General features: G+C 43.1%; 1 protein-coding gene across 2 annotated transcripts in view; it reads right to left on the reverse strand.

The window, feature by feature from the left end:
- Positions 1-23,469, reverse strand: part of LOC113960995 (zinc finger SWIM domain-containing protein 6-like) — a 203,023-nt gene that overhangs the window by 77,495 nt on the left and 102,059 nt on the right. For both annotated transcript variants that reach the window (XM_027670957.1, XM_027670958.1), the window contains exons 2-4: positions 17,905-18,261; positions 7,127-7,275; positions 6,451-6,601 (exon numbers count right to left, since the gene is read on the reverse strand). In XM_027670957.1, the coding sequence (XP_027526758.1) occupies positions 6,451-6,601; positions 7,127-7,275; positions 17,905-18,261 (657 nt within the window). The remainder of the gene's footprint in view (positions 1-6,450; positions 6,602-7,126; positions 7,276-17,904; positions 18,262-23,469) is intronic.

The following is a 23,469-nucleotide window of genomic DNA, read 5'->3' on the forward strand; positions in this document are numbered from 1 at the left end:
TTTTTATACCCTTAATGCAACAGAAAATCTGTGTAGTTGGCAGGATTGCCATAGATAAACTGCTACAGAAATATGTGTGCACCTTCACAAGCTGGGAAAGACTGGGCTAAAAGTTTTGGAAAGTTATGATAAAAATGTGTATTGAGCAATGTCTAACAGAACAGAAACTAAAAACTGGAAAAGGGAAAGGAATTATCTGTGCTGTATTAGGTGCTTGTCTATCCTATGCACAAGAAGAGTCTAAAGAATCCTTGCCTTCCCAAAAAATTCCAAGTGTGGAATATTCAGTGATTCGGTCTGAAAACAATGAGCTAAAAGCATTATTGGCCTTTGAAAAAGGAACTAGAGAAAAAAATGGAAATTTGCATAGATTCCCTTATGGTGGAAACTGGAAATTTGAAAACTGAATTGGCTGCAGCAGAAAAATGGGGAAAATATCTGAAAGAAAAAAATATAACTGTTAATGAGCCAAACACCTTCTCCAAGATGGAATATGTGCAGTGAATGTCTCTGACCAGGGGGGTCAGATTTTATTGAGTGAGAAAGAAGTGGAAGGCTATTGGGGTCTGGGGAGTGTTTTTAACCACCACTCCTGGAGATGATGATTATTCTTTAACTCCACGGATGGTATACCGGGCAGGAGAAATAGATGTGCAGATGTAGTGGGTTTCTGTGGCTGGGTTTTGGTAGCGGGGGGGCTACAGGGGTGGCTTCTGTTGGAAGTTGCTAGAAGCTTCCCCTGTCCTGTGGAGCCAATGCCAGCCAGCTCCAGGACAGACTTCCTGCTGCTGGCCAAGGCTGAGCCAATTAGGAGTAATAGTAATGCCTCTGTTATAACATATTTAAGAAAAGAAGGTTGTTGTGCAGAAAGAATTCCATCCGGGGAAGAACCGGTTGAAAACATGGGAACAACAATGTAGACAACAAGGTCAGTGTAGAAGGAGGGGGAGGAGGTGCTCCAGGCACCGGAGCTGAGGTTCCCCTGCAGCCCATGGTGAAGACCATGGTGGAGCAGGCTGTCCCCCTGCAGCCCATGGAGGACCATCAGGGTGCAGAGACCCATCTGCAGCCCATGGAGAAACCCATGCTGGAGCAGGTGGATGCATGAAGGAGGCTGTGACCCTGTGGGAGGCCCAAGATGAAGCAGGGTCCTGCCGGAGACCTGCAGCCCATGGAGAGGGAAGCCCATGCCAGAGCAGGTTTTTCCCGGGTAGGACTTGTGTCCCCTGTGGGGGACCCACGTTGGCACAGCTCATTCATGAAGGACTGCACCCCATGGAGGAGTGACCCACGGGACAGCAGTTTGGGAAGACCTGCTGCCCGAGGGATGGACTCACACCAGAGAGGTCCATCAAGGACTGTCTCCCGTGGGAGGGACCCCACAGGAGCAGAGGAAGGACTCCTCTCCCTGAGCAGCAGCAGAAACAACAACTGACCAGAAACAACAACTGACCGTAACCCCCATTCCCCATCCCCCTGCACCGCTGGGGGGGAGGAGGGGTGGGGGAAGGTGTTTTTAAGACTGTTTTATTTCTCACTCTTTGGCTCTTATCCTGTTAGTAATAAATTTAAATAATATCCCCACTTTGAGTTTGTTTTGCCAGCGAAGGTAATCAGTATGATCTCTCCCAGCTCTTATCTCAGCTCATAAATCCTTAGCTGTTTTTTTTTCTCTCTCCTCTGTCCAGTTGCAGAGGGAGAGTGGGAGAGTGGCTTTAGTGGGTACCTGGCATCTGGCCAGGGTCAACCCACTACAGCAGGATAGGGGAGATCTACTGGTTATTAAAACTACTGGATTCTCTGATCTCATGGCTTCTGTGCAGAAAGCAGCTTGTATACAAGCTATGTATGAGAGGGATAGGCTTAGAAGGTCTCCCATGTTAGCCCCTATTGATCCAGCCAGATTAATCCCTCTTATTCGAGGTCTTCCGGACAGTCTCAATACTTTTGTAGCAAAATTTCAGGATGGAATGCGGGAGGTTCATGTCCTAAATGCTATGGTTCCTGGGCATCTGGGGGGCCGGGGGCAGATGATATATTTAGCTACCTGGAGTAAATCTGTTCAGGAAATAGTGAATTATGGATGCTGAATAGGATGGGTCAGATAACTGTTGTTAAAGCTCCTGAGCCTGCTTGGTGTACAGTGGCTCCAAGGAAAATACCCTGAACCTTCTATTGATATTCCAGTCAGAACTTGAAAAATTATGGTTGAATTTCTAATTGACACAGGGACCCAAATGTTGGTAATTACAAAGGAAACAGCAAATATTTTGGGAATTATACCCAGTGACCATTAACTTAAATTTACTGGAATTGTTGGTATAATAAAGGAATGTCCCACAGCAAAAATTTCCATCTGGCTCCTGGGGGAAAAACAATTTACTAAGGTTGAAGTGTTGTGGGGTCCACCCAAACAAAACTTTTAGGAATTGATTTACTTTATGGGCAAACCTGGAAACTCTCAGATGGAACTCTGTGGAGTTTCTCAGTGGAAGGCACCGGGTTTCTGGGGATACAAATAGAATCTGAAAGAATGTGGGATGATTCAGGCTCTGAAAATTTTATCAGTCTATTAGAGGCATCAATACCATTGCTGCTTTCTAAAATTACTAATATAAAACAGTACCCCCTGCCAACAGCATCACTTATAGGGACTGATGAGGTGGTGACGGTTTTGGAAAAAAGAGGCATCATTGAAAGGACTCATTCGCCTTATAATTCACTGGTGTGACCAGTAAAGAAACCGACCTGGCATGGGCGTTTCACAGTATATTGACAGTTAACTGTTAATACTGCACCTTTAACTGCTGCAGTTCCAAACATTGCTGAGACAGTGACACTGATACGGGGGGACTGCTCATGCTTGGATGGCTGCCCTAAATGTCAAGGACATGTTTTTCATGATTCCCCTCCTTGAACAGTATAAAGCACAGTTTGCCTTTACATGGAGTGGGATCCAATACACTTTTAATAGGCTTCCACAACAATATAAACATTCTCTCATTATTTCTCACAATGCCTTAGCTAAGGTCTTAGTAGAGATTCCTATTCCACCTGACATTACATTATATCAATATATTGATGACAAACTGATGGGGGAGATGATCAAGAAAGAGACACAATGAAAAACATTCGTGAAACGCTAATTGAATTGAGATTGGAAGTTATGGAATCAAAATGCCAAGGACTGGCACAAGAAGTTAAATTCTTAGGAGTCTGGTGGATTAAAGGAGCTGCTTCTGTTCCTTTGGACACCCTGGAAAAAATGGAGTACAGGCAGAATTCATCTAGTGTAAAGAAGTTATAGGAAGTTCTGGGAGCTTTAGGGTACTGGCGTAAACATATTCCTGGATTTTCTATTATTACCCATCCCTTATACAGTCTGCTCAGAAAAGGAAAATTGTGGGAATGGATGGAACAGCACCCAAATGCATTAAAATTGTTAATAAGAGAACTGAGGCTGTTCCAACAGCTTAACCCTATACACCTGACTGACCCTATCCACGTAGAATGGAGGTTCAGTGAGCACAGCTCTCATTGTAACCTTTGGCAAAAGGAGCCACAAGGTCCAGAAAGACCACTGGAGTTTAGCTCCCACTCTTTCAGTGATGCTGAAGTGAGATACTCGTATCTTGAGAAGGCTTGCGAGCCTTCTGGCATGAGCGATACTAGGTGGCAATTCAACCTAACATTGCCAGTTAACAACAAGATCGAGCATTTGTCCACTTTTTGTCTTAACAGGATGAACTGCATGTGGAATGAAGCACTGTCATATACAGTGCCTGCAAGGACTAGTGGTGGTTTTGGTGTTGGTACTTATACTCTTTGGTTTTGTGATAATTTGGAAACTGAAATTCTTATCATAATGCAGGTAAAATACTGTTTATTCTTCTTACTGTCAATAGACAGAAGTTCAGGTATCACTTCAAATCTTATGTTGCAGTAAATCCAAGCTTTTGGATGTACACATAATGTTAGTCAAATCACCACATGTTTACCTTTTCCTCCATCTGCCAACTCACCAGTAACTTGGGGAATATTCACTATGGATTTGACCAAAACTTGTGAGGTTATGTGGAAAAACCACACAAATCTGACTTGGCAAACTGAGGAAGGAAAAAATGTTTTAAAGTGGGCCAACAATAATACAACTATATGGAACTGTAACATCACTAAGCCATCATTGAAATTCGAGACTAATAGTGACACAATTGAGATAATTTATCTTCCTCCTGAGGATACACGTACTGATACACTATGGGAAATGCATATTCCAAGGGTGTGGGGAGGGCCACAATGCGGTGACTGCATTATATGCAACCTACCAACTGGTGCATTGATTGGGAAGGAATGATTGGATTACCAGATGACCCCATACAGGCTGATGTTCTGGACACAGATTTTAATGTTTCTTGTTCAAACAGCCCGAAATATCATAACTGGAATTGTACCAGAGTTTACAATTGCAACTCCAATGAAACTGAAATTCAGAGATTGGGCCCAGCATCTCAAGCTCTCAGATTAGGTTATATTTGTTGAAACTATATCACCCCACTCAATGACACTTGGTCTCATTTGACTAACAATGATACTGAGCCTGACATAATTTGTTCAGAACTAAGTATACCCTCATGGGGCACACCGTATGGGTTAGCAGTGATGGAACATGGTCTACTGACATTAATAGAGGGTTGGCAACACCAACACATGCTGGGACTATTAACACTTTGCCCCCTTTGGAGGAAGCAACCTCTTTCACTGGCTGTGTGGGGACAAATCAAAAGGGAATCAGAAAACCAATGGCAACACCTGACAGCTGGAACTGTGGTGGGGTGGGTATTGAAATCAATTTTCACACCCCAGTTGATGGCATTCCAGAATTGAATGATGTTATATAATTTTACTGGACAAATCTAAGCATTGGCTTAATGCAACTCATGCAGGACTGAAGGAATTAAATTGACTAGGAATTGTAGTGGTTCTAATCAGAAATTAAGCCCAGCTGCACCCAGTCCCTCTGATCTCTGAGGACCAGCTGGAACCAAAGGGGCTTTAGTTTCTGCTAAATTTCTATATCCTTAATGCAATATTTGGCTTGATTTTGGACCTTTAAAATATACCAAGAGCATCATTGGGTTTTGGCTTTGTTCTCCATTGTGTTTACATATTGTCCCAAGGGATGTCTTCAGTAAGTTTTGAGTTGTTTGTTTTTTGGTTAGGTTGTTTGGTTTTGGGGTTTTGTTTGTTTTTTGTTGATTTGATTTTATATGTATATATATTTATTTTAATATTTCATACCACATAAGTCAGGAATAGCAATATTGACCAGAACACATCTCAAGACAGACTCCTGTAAGTCTAGACTTGGAGTGTCTTTCTAGATTGAATGACAGCACAGGTAACTACTCCAAGATCCATGAATCACAAAGCAATTCCATTTAGGCTGCATCTCTTCAATTTGCTTTGAGAAAGCCTCCAAGACAGCATCCAAAACCTTACTGCAGCTAAGATATACACATTAATTCCTTCACTCATACACTCAGTGAATTATCTTTTAGGGAAACAAATAAGACTTACTACTGTTTTTAAAATAATTCAGGTTGTCTTTTATCGCTGTTATCTTCTATATGCTTACATACAAACTGGTTAGTGGTTTGTTCCAGTACCTTACATTTAGGAAAACAATGCTGGTGCTTACTTATTTTATTCTTTCCACTCACCTACCCACCTTTAAAATATTGGTGACATTTACCTTCAAGTTGTTTTTAACTTCCCCTCCCTAACACAAATTCCTATAGATTTTGAGAACTTCTGAAGCAGCAGCTCAAAACTGTCTCAGTGAGTTTCTTGAACACTTAAATACAAGTGTCTTCTGACTTTACCAATTTAAATAATTCCTTTCCCGTTTCAGCCTGTGTTCTTCTCTCCATTGTACAAGTCGTATCTGGTCACAACTGACCTTTCCTGCAAAGCAGTGTTAATTGTTATAGCCCTCTGTTACTTGATCTCCTTTACTACTCAGTAATGGAATTCTGCTTTTCTTTGTTGCTATCTTCTCATACTCTTAATGAATCTTTTCTTTTTGCCTTCTACTTCTCTCTGGTTGTGAATCGATTTCTTCCTTAAACTTTACAGTTTAGCTCTAGTGGTTTCTATACTTACCCTCAGTTGTGTAGCTACATTTCCGCTTTTTGCTTCATTCTTTTTATAGATCCTCAGGTACTTACAACCTGTTGCAATCATACTTGTTTCATATCATGCTTTCCTCCAACTCTAAATTTCTCATATAGTAGATCAGAAATTCAATTTTACCCAACCTTAACTGAACAAGCAAACCTGAAGAAAACACTAACTTGCTTTACCTAGTACCACAATAAAGTTTACATCCCAAACGTGTCATTGTTTCTTCATTATACACATGAACACCTAAATGATTTTGAAGTCATTTACCCAGTTCATCCCAGAGCTGCCTATACTTGTCAGTCATTGCAGTTCCTTGTTGTGTCCAAAGCGACAGACGAGGATCAGCCATGAACTGTTCTGTTATCAATGTCAACATGCGAGCTCCATTTGAATCTCTCATCTTTAGCATCTCTCGCACCTAGGAAATGAGTCTTTTAATACAAACTTGAAAAAAACCAAAACAAACCACAGTATAGACAATATGCTGCAGTGTTAAACATTCCATCTCTGTTGAATAAGAAATATAATTTATATATATGATTTCAAATTTTTAAGTAGAAAAAAATAGTCTGCCTTCCCAATTTTAACAATTTTTAGTTTCAGTATCCCATTGCAATTCTGCAAACATACTCCTTCCACAAGTAATCCATGGGTGTATTATGCAAGCTGCTACAAAACCATAATTTTTACAGGTTTCTCCAACATTTTGAGGGTAGGAAGGAAGAGAACAGCAACACTGCAGACAGTTGAAATGTTACTTCATTTCATTTAAACTAATCTCAAGACACACCAGATTGTGTTCCATTGCAATATTAACTTGCCATCATGTTCCCAGGGCTTTGTCTTGTTTTAAAACAACAGGACTTTGAGTAAGACCTGAACAAGTACAGACTGGATGGGGGAGTGGGGGGAGAAAAGAGGGAAATTTGAGTACTCAACATACCTTTGAAAAAAGCAAATTGAGCTGCTTCCCTGATCCATGGTATCCACCCTGGGAGAGGAAGAGTTTAACCTGTTCTTGGACCTGTTCTTCATCCAAATGCCAGCAGTTTTCATCATCTATGCTAGCACCTGCTGTTGGGTCAGGAGCACCTGGAAACAGCAAGAAGATAAATCGTTATGTTCTATATAAACGAGAGGTTTGTGAGTCCAGGGGAAAGGAGTACCGCAAAGGTTTTTGGATTTTTGTATTGCCCCATTTTGGATGTTTTGACTTTAATCTAAAGTTCTTTAAAATAGACCTAAATTTCTCCTCAGTAGTCTTAAACACTTAAAAATGACAGATTATGAAAAAGTATTTAAATAAACAGTATTTATAATAAAACATTAAAATCAAGTTTTTTTTCCTCCTGCCTCAGCAGTTATTCTGGAATGCTTTTACAAAGAAAATTACACTTTACATAATATTTCAACAACTGCAATGTTAAAACCTTTCTCCCCAGAACACCTATGTAATTTCTGTACCTTCGGCAATCTTGCTCAGGTTTAAGTTACTGCTAATGAGCACTGCTGTTGATGAACATGAGAAAAATCATCACTTCAGTGCCTTTGAGCTGTGATGGCTTTGCAAAGCTAAACAAAGAATAAAGAATAAAAAATAATCCCCAAACAAATCCAGTCTTTAAGTACTAAAGGCATTAAGATAATAAATAAGTTACAGCTGTGTAAGATCGTGGTGCTTCTGAAGGAGCATTTTTACATAGGCAATGTCATCAGCATAGAGTCAATTCAGAGCAACTCTACCTGAATTAGCCTAGTGCCAACTGAAGTGACTGGATTTACATCAGGAAGTGCTTTGGCCACAGGTTACTCTAACTCAAATTTTGCAGTTGAGATCAGTGATTTTCCACTTGTGTCTTTTCTAAAGGCTGACAAAAATAAAAACAGTTCTTGCAGTATCTAACAATCTACACATTTCTGAAGAAGCCTGCACCTTCACTGGATATTTTTTAAAAGGTATTCTAACTGAAAAGGTTGAAAAGCACTTATCTAGACTGTCAGGGAAACATCTCATGGTATTGCATCACCATACTCAGATGTAAGGCATTTTAAGCATGCCCAAGACTTCAGTTTACTTGACATTTTGATTTTGGGCTTGTCCCAACTGTGTAATCTCGATCTCTGTTAGGTTTTGAGAAGATGTTAGAAGTGGAATTGCATAACACAATCTATCACTTTTAAATCCCAGATCATGTTACCTTCGTAGACAATACTAAAAGAAGGCTACTGGCAGGGAAGAAAAGTTACATGGTCAGATTTGTAAAAACTTGGTTTCAAAGAAGTCCTGAGAACATGAAAAGCAAAGATAGCTACAACTCTTCAGATGTACAGAAACACTGATTCTATTGATTTAAGCCTTTATTTCACAATTGCAGCTCTGCCATGTAGGTGAATCTTAAGTGGTTGCAGAGAATGATAGAATCTTTATTCAATGAAAATACAACTGGAAGATTTAGAGCGTCAGAGGGATGTCTTGTCTACTAGTTGCCAAGAGAGTTAAAAAAAAATCTTCCAGCTCAGCAACTTCCTAAACTGCTTCCAACATCAGAGCCTACAGCTGTGAACACTGCACTGTTGTCCACATATTTTTTTTTAGATTAAAAAGTAATTATGTCTTTGAAGATGTAAAAAGAACTCTTCTGCCTTCCATGGTGTCCTAGTTAGAACGGCTGGGACCAATTCATCACTGGATGGGTGTAACCCAAACCTGTGTATTCTATAGCCTTCCATGCCATTTCCCAGAAACTGTTATCAGTAGAGGCCTGCGAGATAGGAAGATGTTCCCATCCTCATACCCTTTTATGGAATTCCCCGCTCTGATACCCTTTTATGGAATTCCCCTCTCTGAGGGAAGGACTGAGCATCCTCATACCCTTTTATGGAATTCCCCGCTCTGAGGGAGGGACTGAGCACTCCCGCCTGAACTGGAGAATATATAAACTGGGAGTTTCGGAACCTTTCCACCACTCGTGGGATCCAGAGGAAGACTGCAGACCACCGCTCTCAACCAGACTGAGACCACCACCCTCAACTGGACTGCAGTCACCATTTTTCTGACCAGACTGCAGCAGCTCTCCCACCAGCAGGTTTTTTCCCCTCTCCCTTTACTTTGGACTCGGGGGGGGCCAAGGAACACCACTTTTGTTCATGTCCCAGGGTGCTGGGTTATACATTTGGGTTTTGCAGGTTAAAACCAATTGTCTGTCTGTATAATTGTACTTATTGTATTATTTTAATAAATTGTTATTCTGATTTATAATCTCTCTTTTGAGTTGAGTTCATTTCCCCTGCTGGTTAACTTTTAAACCAGCACACATGGGAACCATAAGACTGTCTCAAAGGATGGGAATCAAGCCCAAGATGGTACAAAACCTGGAGGACACTGAGGGGACACCTCATCACAGTCTACAACTTTCTCATGAGGGGAAGAGGAGAGGTAGACACTGATCTCTTCTCTGTGGTGACCAGTGACAGAACCCAAAGGAATGGCCTGAAGTTGTTTTAGAAAGAGGTTCTTCACCCAGAGGGTGGTTGGGAACTGGAACAGGCTCCCCAAGGAAGTGGTCACAGCACCAAGCCTGCCAGAGTTCAAGAAGCATTTGGACGATACTGTCAGGCATATGGTGTGACTCTTGGGGATGGTCCTGTGCAGGGCCAGGAGTTGGACTCAATGATCCTTGTGGGTCCCTTCCAACTCAGCGTATTCTGCGATTCTGTGATTCTGTGAATGGGAAACTTGCCCTTCTGTGAGTGCTTCCATCTTTACTATGTTTTACATTCAGTCAGCTACATGTAACACATGCTGATAAATCTTCAGTTTCAAACAACTAGATAAAAAGGGAAATCAAGCCACATGAGATGAAGCAATGCAGGTGTTGAACAGACACAGGTTTGCAGTATCACCTTGCAAAAAACACACATATTTATCCCTGACTTCAAAGGAGATTGTTTTGTATATTTCATTGCTCTAAAACAGAAAAAAGGCCTGTGAAAAGGAGATATATAAAAGCACCAATATACAAACCACACATATTTATCTCTCACTTCAAAGGAGATTTATCTTTAAATAATCTCGGTATGGCTACTTTTAACTTTTACTAAAAATAGCCCAAGATTTCTCAGGTAAGCTTCCCTATTTGGGGAAAACAACAAAATTCCTTCCATAACTGTTTAGATTTTATCAAAAGCTCATCAATCAGTTTGCGCTAGAAGGCTAAATTTCAACACAGCTACTGCAGATTCTTTAAACAGGGTTCCTTTACCGGAATAAGGGAGCCCACTGCCACATGCCAGCAGCACTGCCCCCACCAAGGCCTCTTCTTTCAGCACAACCCCAAATATACCTTCCCCAGGGGTTCAGCTTTGCTATACTTACACCAGTGTTATTTTTATGCCACTGGGTAAGAAGACTGTAAAAGCTTAAGACACCAACACGAGGGTCTGAGCTTTATGATGCTATTCAGCACAGTACTGACTCAGAGCAATATTTCCTCACAAGATCGTATATAGGTTACACTCAGTATGATCAAAATTTTTAACCAGAATGTATAAAGAACTTTCAGTATACATGTAACTGGCACCAGCTATGGTTTGTAATTCACTTATCTTTCAACATCGTTGGCAGTCTTCAGCAATAGCCATGAAATAATAAGGCAAGGAGATGGCATGTCAGACCATCTCCACATCTTTCAACTAGGCACTTTTCAAGTTCACTACATTCACTTACAGTCAGGTTGTTAAGGAAACTTTCTTATCTGACCATTTAGGTGAGACTCTGACAGTCACACTCGCGACACCTGAGACTTTAACTGCTGGGACTGAAGCCTCTTAGCGGGTGGCTCCAGTGAGCCAACAGGTGCCCTGTTTGACTCCTTACACACCCCACACTCACACAGTCAGACAAGATTTCCTTACCAGCTCCACCCCAGGTTTCCCATATGTCCTAGTTACAGGGGCTGGGACCAGTTTATCACAATGTGGGTATAACAAAAATTGTGTATTCTACACCCTCTATGTCATTTCTGATGGACCGTTAATAAATGGATTGTTTGCAGCAGCTGCCCAGGGCACACCTGACACCTCAGGCTACAAACTGGGTGTTAAAGAACCCTACAAGCTATGGGAGTGTTTCTTTGTCTTCACACCAATGACTCAGCTGTGATAATTCCCCTCGGGGAGGCATTGGCACCTTCACACCCAGCCTGAGGGGTCATCTCTGCTAATGGGCCATACTGGACTGGCACAATAGGCAGCTGCAATGACTTAGACCATCAAAGACTCCAAAAATATCCCATGACTCACAGAGTTAAATCACCCATTGTGAAACTCCCTGCCCTGGGGGAGGCACTGGGCATTCCCACCTGAACCTGAGCATATATAATCTTTGGGTTTTGGGACTTTTGGTACCACTCATCAGATCGAGAGAAGGATCAGAACTTCAACAGGACTGCGACTGCTACTCTCGACAAGACTGTGTTCATTACTTCAACAGAACTGTGACCATCATCCAGACCAACAGGTTTTCCTTTCCTTTTACTGTGCACCCAGAGGGGCCATGTGGTGCTCAGCACAGGGGCTAATGAACACTGTTCTGTTCTTGTCCCAGGATGCTCAGTTATACATCTGTCTTTGGGGGTTAAAACCATTTTTCTCTCAATGTATTTATTGTAATCTTTTTTTTAGTAAATTGTAACTTGTAATCTCTCTTGAGTTGGGTTCATTTCTCCCACCTGTTTACTTTTAAACCAGCACACCACATCATTGTCAGACCGCTGGTTCCTTTAAGTAATTTAATTATGATGCAGTGACACAATAACAGCTCAAGATGGTGCCCCTGGGGAGGGACCCCAAACAAAGCAATCCCTGGACTGTTATTACAGTCTGTGCACCCATTTCAATAGTGATTTTGGGTCTGGGGTCTTCTCGTTTTCATTGGCTTCTGCAGGGTCTCTGGGTGATTGACTGGCTGGTGGTGCAGATCTACTTAGCCTTTGTTAGGGAAAGGGGCGGTGCCTGTTCATGGCTTCTTGCCTGGGGCTCCAACCATTTCATTCACCCAGGGCACAACCTTCAGCTTGCACTGCAACTGCACACCAAGCTACTGGTCCTAATTTTATTCCTCAACAAGGTGAACACTGATTGATCTAGTCTGCTTCCTCTCCCACTAGCGCACACATCACTCTTGAGCGACACAGAGGATTTTCTACACTGCTGCTTTTCTTCTGAAGACGTGGGACTGGAACTATCTGAACAAGCAACAGGACTGCAGAAGGGAGCTACCTTAGGAGCTGTGAAATGAAGTCCTAGCAATAGCTGGCAAGTAGATCTGAAGGGTCAACCCAAAGGCAGCATCCTCGCTTGGGGTGCAGTGCAGCCCTGAAAAAGCACAAGGCTTCAGGAGATGGACAGTTTGACTGTGGAGAGGAATATGGGCAGCCGTAGTGGGTTGACCCTGGCTGGATGCCAGGTACCCGCTAAAACGACTCTCTCTGTCCCCCCTGTAACTGGACAGAGGAAAGAAAAAAAACAATGAAGGATTTATGAGTTGAGAGAAGAGTTGGGAGAGGTCACTTACTGATCACCATCACAGGCAAAACAGAGTCAAAGTGAGGATAATAATTGAATTTATTACTAACAGGGTCAGAGCAAAAGAGTGAGAAGTAAAATAATCTTAAAAACACCTTCCCCCCACCCCTCCTTCTGTCCAAACTCTACCTCCTCCCCCCTGGTGGTGCAGGGAGATGGGGAATGGGGGTTACGGTCAGTTGTTGTTTCTGCTGCTGCTCAGAGAGGAGTCCTTCACCTGCTTCCCGTGGGGTCCCTTCCACGGGAGACAGTCCTTCACGAACCTCTCCAATGTGAGTCCATCTCCACGGGCAACAGTTCTTCATGAAACTGCTGAATTTAATTTCTGCAATGCAGTTTGGTACCAAGACCAAATCCCTTTCCCCACTTGTAAACTGAGGGTATTACTTACACTAACGTATTAAATCTCCCTCTCTCCAACCTTTGGCTTTGTTAGCTTCTGTCATGAGTGGTTTTTGAAATAGGTTTTACGTCATGTACTTACAGTTAAATACAGTAAATAAAGTATTTATACTCAGTATATAGATACAGCCATACATACATACTAATGCTCTTTTACTAAAATTACTAAATTGCAATCTTAGTAATAAAAGCGAGAATACTGTGCACAATTTTTTTGTAACACTGAACACCCAAATACATTTTGAAAACAGGGCAACAGCCTTTTATATTTATAACAGGTTACATGTTAAATGTAATCAACTCCCAAGTTGTAAAAAGCAGCAGCATTTAAAAAAAATAATCATTTTTCCATTAAATAGCAATTTTAAAAGCAACTACTTTCAAACTTAGCAACTGCATTCGAGAACTGGTGTCATATATAAAGAACTTAAACTTTAAAAGTAAATAGAAGCGAAGCAAAGCAAGGGGCTTTGACTAAAATAGGCTAAGAATAGCCTATATTGCAAACTACTCAGGGTACAACAGTAAATTCAATAAGGCAAAATAAGGTTCAATAAGGCAAAGTGTCCTGCACTTGGGTCACAACAACTCCATGCAGCGCTACAGGCTGGGGGAAGAGTGACTGGAAAGTGTCTCAGCAGACAGGATCTGGGGGTGTTGGTAACAGTGACTGAACATGAGCCAGCAGTGTGCCCAGGTAGCCAAGAAGGCCGATGGCATCCTGGTCTGTATCAAAAATAGTGTGGCCAGCAGGACTAGGGAAGTGATTGTCTTTCTATACTCAGCACTGGTGAGGCTGCACCTCAAGTCCTGTGTCTAGTTTTGAGCCACTCACTTCAAGAAAGACATTGAGATGCTGGAGCGTGTCCAGAAAAGGGCAATGAAGATGGTGAAGGGGATAGAGAATAAGTCATATGAAGAGAGGCTGAGGGAGTTGGGGTTGTTTAGCCTGGAGAAAAGGAAGCTCAGGGGTGACCTTCTCACTCTCTACAACTACCTGAAAGGAGGTTGTAGCCAGGTGGGGGTCAGTCTTTTCTCCCAGGCAACTAGCAATAGGACAAGAGGACATAGCCTCAAGCTGTGCCAGAGGAGGTTCAGGTTGGACATCAGGAAGAATTTCTTCACTGAAAGTGTGGTTAAGCTTTGGAACAGGCTGCCCAGGGTGGTGGTGGAGTCACCATCCCTGGAGGTGTTCAAGAAATGACTGGACGTGGCACTTAGTGCCTGTAGTGGGAATGTTGATATTTTTTGGTCTGTGTTTGGCCCCAGCCATCTGTAATAGTTTATATTCTCCCTGCCAAGTTCACTGATAAAACAGAGAATTCGTCCTTGGAGGGAGAACTTCTGTATAAACCATTTTAATTGGTGTTCTACTATTGGTTCATTGTCTGTCAAGGGCATTTGAAGGAGAAAGTGAAGAGGAGAGGAGGAAGGCTCGACCCTCGACTCAATTAGAAAAGACCCCCAAAGCATACTGCACATGCGTTAGGGGATTTCCAAAGTTCTCACGCATGAGCTGAAGGGATGGACTTACATAACCAAGAGGGTGGGATTGAGAACCTCTGGTGGGGCGGTACTGGCCACGCCTTCCTGGGCAGAGGTGCTCATTGACTGTATAAAAGCAGACAGGTTTTTTGGTTCGGGTTGGCCTGCTATCGTGGGAGCCTGCTAACCCTCCGGAACTGCTGCAGAGGATTTTATAGTATTATGGAGTGGGTAAGATCATCTCATAAATGGCACCTAAGTGAGTAGGGTGTCGTACTTTCCTCTTTGGTTTTCCCCTTCTCCAGAGTGCCCGTTTTTCTTAGCCACCTTTTTTGTAATAAATATCTGCTTTATTGAGTTCCAACGGTGTCTGGGTTTTCAAGCTTCAGTATGTCTTGAACCCTCCCTAATACAGTGCCATGGTCTAGTTGACAAGGTTGAGATTGGTCACAGGCTGAACTAGATGATCTTAGCGGTCTTTTTCAACCTTAATGATTCTGTGATTCTATGATTTTAAATTTTAGTTAATATGATGGCAGAATGTAACCTCTTCAAAGTAAACTGCTTCCCCGGTCCTTATTTCTGAAGTATCACAAGAGTTGTTTTAATCTTCAAATGAAACCATGCCACATTATTTACTCAGCCATACCGAATGTTTTAAACTTAATTTTATAAAAATCTTATGGATTTAAGTATACAAGTGAAATGTAGGTTAATTTTTATTAAATGTCACCTCATGGCAGTGTCAAGAGGATATGGGAAAACAATTACGACTAAAAAGCATGTGTACTATGGAAAGATTGAATGGTCCAAGCTAGAAACCAATAATGCTGTACATTGCTTCACAACAGAATAGTAACTGATTTTATAAACTTAGTGTGCTCAGAATTATTCTAAACATTAATTACATAGAAACAAAGCTGATAATATTAGTTATTACAAAATATTATGCCTTTGATTTTCCAAATGATTCAAAGTTCAGACATAAGTCACTTCATCTTGTATTTAATTTCAGAACTCTTGGGTAAAATATAACAACTGTTCAGTAGTGCACAGCATCAAAGGAAAACAGCAACTACTGTGAAGCAGTCAGTGCTAATAAGATAAAATGTAAAGAAAGGACTGGTGTGATGGTTTTGACTGAGATAGAGTTAATTTTTTCCACAGTAGCTTCTATGGGTGCATTCGGTTTGTGTGGCAAGGTTTTGGTAGCGGGGGGGATACATGGGTGGCTTCTGTGAGAAGCTGATAGAAGCTTCCCTTATGTCTGACAGAGCCAATGCCAGCCAGCTCCAAGATGGACCTACTGCTGCCCAAGGCCAAGCTCATCAGTGAAAGTGGTAGCACCTCTGGGATAACATATTTAAGAAATGAAGTTATTGTACAGAAGCAATTGCAGCTAGAGAAGAGAGGAGTGAAACAACTCTGCAGACACCAAGGTCAGTGAAGAAGGAGGGGAAGGAGGTGCTCCAGGCACTGAAGCTGATTCCCCTGCAGCCTGTGGTGAAGACCATGGTGAAGCAGGCTGTCCCCCTGCAGCCCATGGAGGTCCATGGTGGAGCAGTGATCCACCTACAGCCTATGGAGGACCCTATGCCAGAGCATGTGCCTGAAGGAGGCTGTGACGCCATGGGGAGCCTGTGCTGGAGCAGGCTCCTGGCAGGACCTGTGACCCTGTGAATAGAGGAGCCTATGCTGGAGTAAGTTTGGTGTCAGGACCTGTGACCCTGTTCGGGACTCGCACTGGAGCAATCTGTTCATGAAGGACTGCGGCCTGTGGAAGGGTCCTACACTGGAGCAGTTAATGAAGAACTGTAGATCGTGAGAAGAAGTCACATTGGAGAAGTTTGTGGAGAATTGTTTCCTGTGGCAGGACCCCACACTGGAGCAGGGGAAGAGTGTGAGAAGTCCTCCCCCTGAGGAGGATGCAGCAGCAGAAACAAAGTGTGATGAACTGACCACAAGACCATAATGTAAACACCATTGTTATAGTTTCTTTTTCATTAGCTTCTGGTGAATTTTTTCACACCAACCACTTGGCTGGGGTGGAGTGAGTTTTCAGGTTTTAGGGTTTGCTCGGCTTAGACCTTAACGACTCTTACTGACATGCTAATGGCTGCTCTCTGCAAGAAGCAGAGCTCTTTTGTTTTCCTCTCACCAAGGCAAGGGGGGAAGGTAGATTTTTGCTATGTGGTTTTGGCAAAAGTGGCAGTTGCAGAGAGAGAGAGAAGAGGGATTAGGAGGCTGGCAGTTCTTTTTGCTGGGAGGTGCTTGGGTTTTGGGGGTTGTTTTGCCTTTGTTTTTTTTTCTTTCTGCTGGGGACAGCACTTGACTTTTGCCCTGACTCAGGGAGGATGTGGGAAGAGAAGAGCTCCGGGGTTCATTTTGGTTTTGGCCAAGTCATCTAGCTGCCTTTGGCCCCGGTTCGCCTCTGTTCCCTCATGCCGTGTTCTGCCCACGGCCCGGACTTGCCTCAGATTTCATTGGAGAAGCTGATACCATCTGCGGAGGAACTTTTGAGGGGAAAGGCTGCTCTTCCTCCCCCCTCCTTCTCCGTGCCAGTGGCAGTTTATACCCATTGAAGAGGAAGGGGAATTCCAGCCGGAGCCAGTCTATGACAGCGTGAGTCCAAAGGAGGAATGACCCTCCCCCCTCCTCCTTTCCGCCTTCGGTGGGAGTCCCCGTTGGGCGCGTGGGCCCACAGACGCAGCGGCTGCCAGAGCCCAACAGCGCCCCCTGCCAACCATCAGAGAGCAACTGCATCCTCCGCTCCTCTGGAGCCCAACAGCGCCCCCTGGTGACCGATAGTGAGGCACTGCAGCCCCTGCCTCCCGAGGTGCCAGCGTCCCCTGATGGGTGTGGTTATAACTGCGCTGAAAGGCAAAGAAGTACTTAATTGTTTTCAGTGAAAGTTGGGTTATGGGATTGTTGCTTGTTTGTTTGTTGTGTTACCTATATATATATATTCTTTAGTAAAGAGCTGTTATTTTTCTTTCCCACACCTTTCAGCTGGAGCCTCTTAATTTCAAAGTTGTAATTACTCGGAGGGAGGAGCTCAGTTGTTTTTCCCATATCCCACCCTCCTAATGGAATATTTCTGTCTCGTTAAACTGAGACAACCATAAAAAGCACAAAGTAATTCAGGTTGGAAGGGACCTCAGGAGGTCACACTTGTGAGTGCCACAAAAGAAAAGACCTCAGAAACCAGAGAGGGAATGAAACAAAAGGAAGAACAACTATCAAACTTACCATGGACTTGATTGATTTCCGAATTCTGAGAAAGAATTTCGTCTGCTAATTTCTGAGCAGTTGGCAAAACTTCTGTGTGGTGCACTGTGATCAAATACTGTACAAATTTTTGTAGTTGGTCTCTGTTCATTTGAAACAGTGTCTCTGAAATGGGAAGATGCAGTTTGACCTGATCTGGCTTGCGGATCCGGTATAAAGAGAGTGCCACAACATGGGCACAGTAAAATATGTCCTTGTTTCCACAGCTACAGGTCACTGAGGTAATCTTGCAACGATCAAAGCTGATAGATACATTGCAAAGAGTTTCTGGCTCTGATTGCATTGCAGGGTCTGTCACTGTGCCACTTAAGTGGAAACCTGTGAAGGAAAAAAAAGGAGGTCTACATTATTAAATCAAATACCATATCTTATTATCAATACCCTTTCATTAATCAAGTAAGTCATCATCTGAGAAATAATATAACTTAAAGAATTTGCTTTAATTACAAATATGATGAACCTTTTCTTTCATTCATATCCTTTTCATCTCAAATAAAATCAAAAGGAGCTAGTTTACAAGCCCTCTTTGCTATTCCAACTCTGCCACCAATTCACTGACATAAGTTACTTAACCTCATTGCTTTCACCTCTCCCCTCGCTGAGCTGATGCTAAAGCTTCAACTCAAGCAATTTTGTAGGGCAGCTATGTTTGTGTAGCTCTTTGGAGATGGAAACTGCTGCAGTTACTGATACACAGCATATCAGATTTATAATAATGACTGAGACACACGTGCACTGTTTCAGAAGTGTGCATTTCCACTTGGCATGATAAAGCGCAAGGTAAAAGACCTGGGTTACCTTATATTGTAAGAAGGTATGGTATACCATAAGAAAGATTTTCACTTCAGCTACTACTCCACCAAGCACCCTGTTGAACCAAGGTCTCAAACTATTCTCTGAAGATCAGACCTAAACCTATCTCTGTTTTCCCAACATAAAGACCCAGATTTGGCTCTCAATACTTTAGCACTGAAGAATTTGTGTGTTTCTTTTGGATTTTATGTAAACATGACATTGATTTTTAGTTCAAGCATAAAGTCAGAGGTATAGATACAAAGCAATACAAACAAATTACATATTCTGTATCAGTATTAAACTTGAACAGACTGCACGCATAAAATCTAGCATGGATATTACAAGTAAGGTGTTATACATTAACTATTTATAATGGAAATAATATAAAGCCACATTCCCTCAAAGTCCAAAACTGATGGAGTATTCTTCTATTTAAAGAAAAGTGTGTTGTAGGAAGCAGTATCCTCCCTCTGCCTTTCCCTTTGGTTTTTAAGTAATCATAGCATGCTCCCAAGAGTGCCCTCTCTCAAAAAAAGAAGGTTTGTTAAAACTTATCCGGTTCTATTTCAGGGTAATTTCCAGTAAATGAGATATGTATTGGTGGTCTCAAAAAAATTGTATGGGAGATATCTTTTTTTAAATATAACTTTCCTATGAAGCATGCATAAAACTCTCTCATCTATGACCTGAGGAAAAGCCTAACACTTGAACACTCAAAAAGGGCTTGATCCTACTCCTTCCTGCTCTCAGTAAGGAGCTATATTGGGTCTGGTTGAGATGGTGTTCATTTCCCCATATCAGCCCTCACAGTTCTGTGCTTTGCATTTTACACTGGTAGCTAGAAAGGTGTTGATAACACACCAGTGTTTTGGCTACTGCTGAGCAGTGTTGGCACAGCATCAGCGCTGTCCTTCCAACATTCCGACTCCCATTAGTAGGCTGAGGGTGGGCAAGATCCTGGCAGGGGGCACAACTAGGCCAGCTGACCCAAACAGACCAAAGGGATATCCCAGACCATATGATGTCAGCTCAGATATAAAAGCTAAGGGAAGGAGGAGGAAGGGGAGGCATTCTTTATTTACAGTGTTTGCCTTCCAGAGCAACCACTATGCGTGCTGCAGCCCTGCTTCCTGGGAAGTGGCCGGACATTGCTTGCTGATGGGAAGTAGAGAATAAAATAATGTTTTTTTCCCTTTGCTTGTGCACGCACAAACTTTTGCTTTAGTAAACTGCCTTATCTCAACCTATGAGTTGTTTTCCATCTTATTTTCTCTTCCCTGTCCAGCTGAGAAGGGGGAGTGATAGTGGCTTGCTGGACACCTGGCATCCAGCCAAGGTCAACCCACCACAGTCCTTTTTGGTGCCCAGTGTGGGGTGAGACAGTGGCAGTTATATATTAAGCATGCTATATAGCAGTAGTTATTAAGTATCAAGCTCCTGTGGGGGACACAGAGTTTGTCAGCTGCACTGCTTACCTCTTTATTTTGCTGAGTTTGGGAACATGTTAATACAAATAATGTCTCTGTACTTTGCCCTTCTATTGATGGCCTTGTTGTGCTGGGGGAGCTATCGTGCAGAGAGGATGAGGGAATATATCTCCCTCTCCCTATCCAGGATTGATGTGGATGGTTTTATAATGCAGGCTCCCATCGTCCTTGTTCACCCTTACATGAACTGTTTAATACTATCAATAATACTGTTGGCACACTATGGAGTTCATGGAATCTTCTGTCATCCTGGTGTAAGAGAAAATAAATTTTAGGTGAGGATATATTGAAATGTGCCCTGAGGCATCTAGTTCCCAGTTGGCAGGGTGTGTGAAAGGATATGGGCAGGTTCCTAAGGTGGTTATCACCTCCCATTACCTGGGACTTTACACCTGAACAGGTATTCAACCCTGTCAAACTGACATGTCACCTGATGGAAGGGTGCCTTGCCTACCCCAATGAAAACCAGCAGCCTCTTGCCCTGTACTGGGGCCTGGCCTGTGCCTATCGAGCCACAGTTCAGTACTCTCAGAGGACTGTGGTTGAGAAAGGAAACCCAAACTGCAGTGGAGGACACTATGGCTGAGATAGGGACTCAAACCACAACAACTACAGTCATTGCCCCAGTAGAGAAAAAGAAAAAATGGATAAGGAGAACTACAGGTCCATGTCATCAACTAGAAAGGCTGGAAGAAGTAGAAGGAGAAGAAGAAGGAAAATCAGGAAAGGAAGGGTCTGATCAAGAAGCCAGTCCTTCAACAAAGAAATTGAAGAAAGGAGTAAGACAAATCAAACAGGAAACTGAAGTTAGCCAGTCCCTGACCTCATCAGAACTTCGAGGCTTGCAGAAAGATTACAGCCACTAGCCAGGTGAGTGGATTCCTACCTGGCTGCTTTGATGCTGGGATAATGGGGCCAATAGTCAGCAATTGGAAGGTCATGAAGCCCAACAGCTGGGATCCCTTGCAAGAGATCAGGAAAGAGGAATTGGAAAAGAGGTAGCAATTTGGAGTCTCTGTAGATGGCTCCTCTCCAGTGTGAGGGCAAGGTATCCATTCAAGGAAGATCTTGTGAACTCCACAGGAAAGTGGACCACTGCAGACGAAGGTATCCAGTACTTGAGAGAATTAGCAGTGCTGGAAGTCATCTACGGTGATCTAAAAAAATGATAACATTCAGAGGATGTCCTTTGCACACAAGCCACATGGAGGAAGGTGATTCAAAGCGCCTCTGCATCATATTCCAACAGCTTGGTAGCATTGTATTACCCGCAAATGGATACACCAGCTGTAGAGGTGACATCATCTTGGATCTGAAACATAGAAGAAACTGTGTACTTTCACATCCTTACGGGCCAGCACCTCATCTCTTAGGGGCAGCCCAGGAGATGGGTCCTCTCCTGCCCCAGTCAGAGGGAAAGGAAGCCGCAGGCACAGGGCACGTGGTGAACTCTGGTTCTTTCTGCATGACCAGGGGGAAGACATGAGCAAGTGGACTGTGACCCCACCTTTAAGTTGGAAGCCCATGTATGTGAACTGAGAGGGAAGAGAGCTCTTAAAAAGGGGCCAGCCAAGAAGGGTGTGAGTGTAGTTGCTATAGAGACACAAGAAGGCTGTCAGTGTCATTGCTATAGAGACACAAGAAGGCAATCAGCGATCTCCCAGATATAGAAGGACTGAAATCACCTCCCTTGATCCTGGTGAGGGGACTTCTGGGCTGGCACTGCAAGGGTCAGACAGTGAATACTCTGACCAGGAATGGGAATAGAGGGTCCCTGTCTTTGGCCAGGAGGAGGAAAGGGATAACTGGGCATACTGGACTGTGTGGATTCTATGGCCTGGCACACCAGATCCACAGAAGTATAAAGGTTTAGTAGATACTGGTGCACAGTGTACACTGATGCCATCAAGGCACAGGAATGCAGAACCTATCTGGATCTCTGGAATGACAGGGGCATGCCAGGAGTTGCCTGTATTAGGCAACTCAACCAATGCATTTTTCTCAATTACTTTGGCAGCAGAGTGCAGACCACAGTTTGCTTTCACGTGGAAGGGTGCCCAATACACCTGGAATTGACTGCCCCAGGGGTGAAAACACAAACCTACCATCTGTCACAGACTAATCCAAACTGTACTGGAACAGAGTGATGCCCCTGAACATCTACAATACATCAACAACATCATTGTATGGGGCAACAAGGCAGAAGAAGTGTTTGAGAATAAAAGAATAATACAGATTCTTCTGAAAACTGGTTTTGCCATAAAGAAAAGCAAGGTCAATGGACCTGCACAGGAGATTCAGGGGATTGGAAAGAGGCAGGAAACTCTCAGCCTCTGGCGGCAACTGTTGTCAAGTGTGAGGGAGAGATATCTTTGTAAGGAGGACCTCCATGTACAGCAAGGACAGTGGAACATGATGGAACAAGGTGTCCGATGCTTGAGAGAATTAGCTGTACTGGAGATGATCTTTTCAGAGGATGAAAGATTCCCTAAAAGTCCAGACAGCATTCAGTGCACATCCCAGATGTGGTTAAAATTTGCGCAGCTCAGGCCAGAAATGTATTCCCTCAACTTAGCAACGTTGCAATGGAGAGAGGGAGAGGACAAGGTGAGCGCGTTGATCAGTAAACTCAGGATTTATGAAGACACTGTCACTGCCCCATTATGAGCCCATGTCTCATCTGTGGAAACCAAACTGGCCAAAAACGTCCAAAGCCAGGAAGAGAAAATTGAAGAGGGCCACCAGAAGCAAAGAGAGGAATTTAAGGAAGGAATCTTCCATATCTCGCCAGGACAAATGAGAGTGTCTGCTAGCAGGAGCAGGCATCCCCCAGCTAAGGAGAGAGGGTACACTCCTCAAGGCAATCTATGGTTTTATGAGCATGGAGAAGATATGAGGAAGTGGGATGGAAACCCCACCTCTTCCTTAGCAGCCCGGGTACGTGAATTGAAAAGAGGAACAAGTACCACAAGGAACTCTTCAAGGATAAATGCTGCTCCGGTCTCTTGTGGGCAAGACTCCAGATGGTATGAGTGATGATGTTAAGTCCGATCCTCTTAAAGGGACCTCCAGGTCATATTTACAGGAAGAGAGCGATGAGTACCATGACCAGAACTAGGAGGGCCCTGCCTCTAGCCAGGTAGATGAGAGGGACAATTGGGTCTATTGGACTGTGTGGATCTGGTGGCCTGGCACATCAGACCCACAAAGATATAAGGCTTTAGTTGACAGTATCAAGATATGT

The sequence above is a fragment of the Neopelma chrysocephalum genome, unplaced genomic scaffold, assembly GCF_003984885.1.
Source record: "Neopelma chrysocephalum unplaced genomic scaffold, ASM398488v2 Primary Assembly neopelma1_97010, whole genome shotgun sequence".
Taxonomy (NCBI): Eukaryota; Metazoa; Chordata; class Aves; order Passeriformes; family Pipridae; genus Neopelma; species Neopelma chrysocephalum.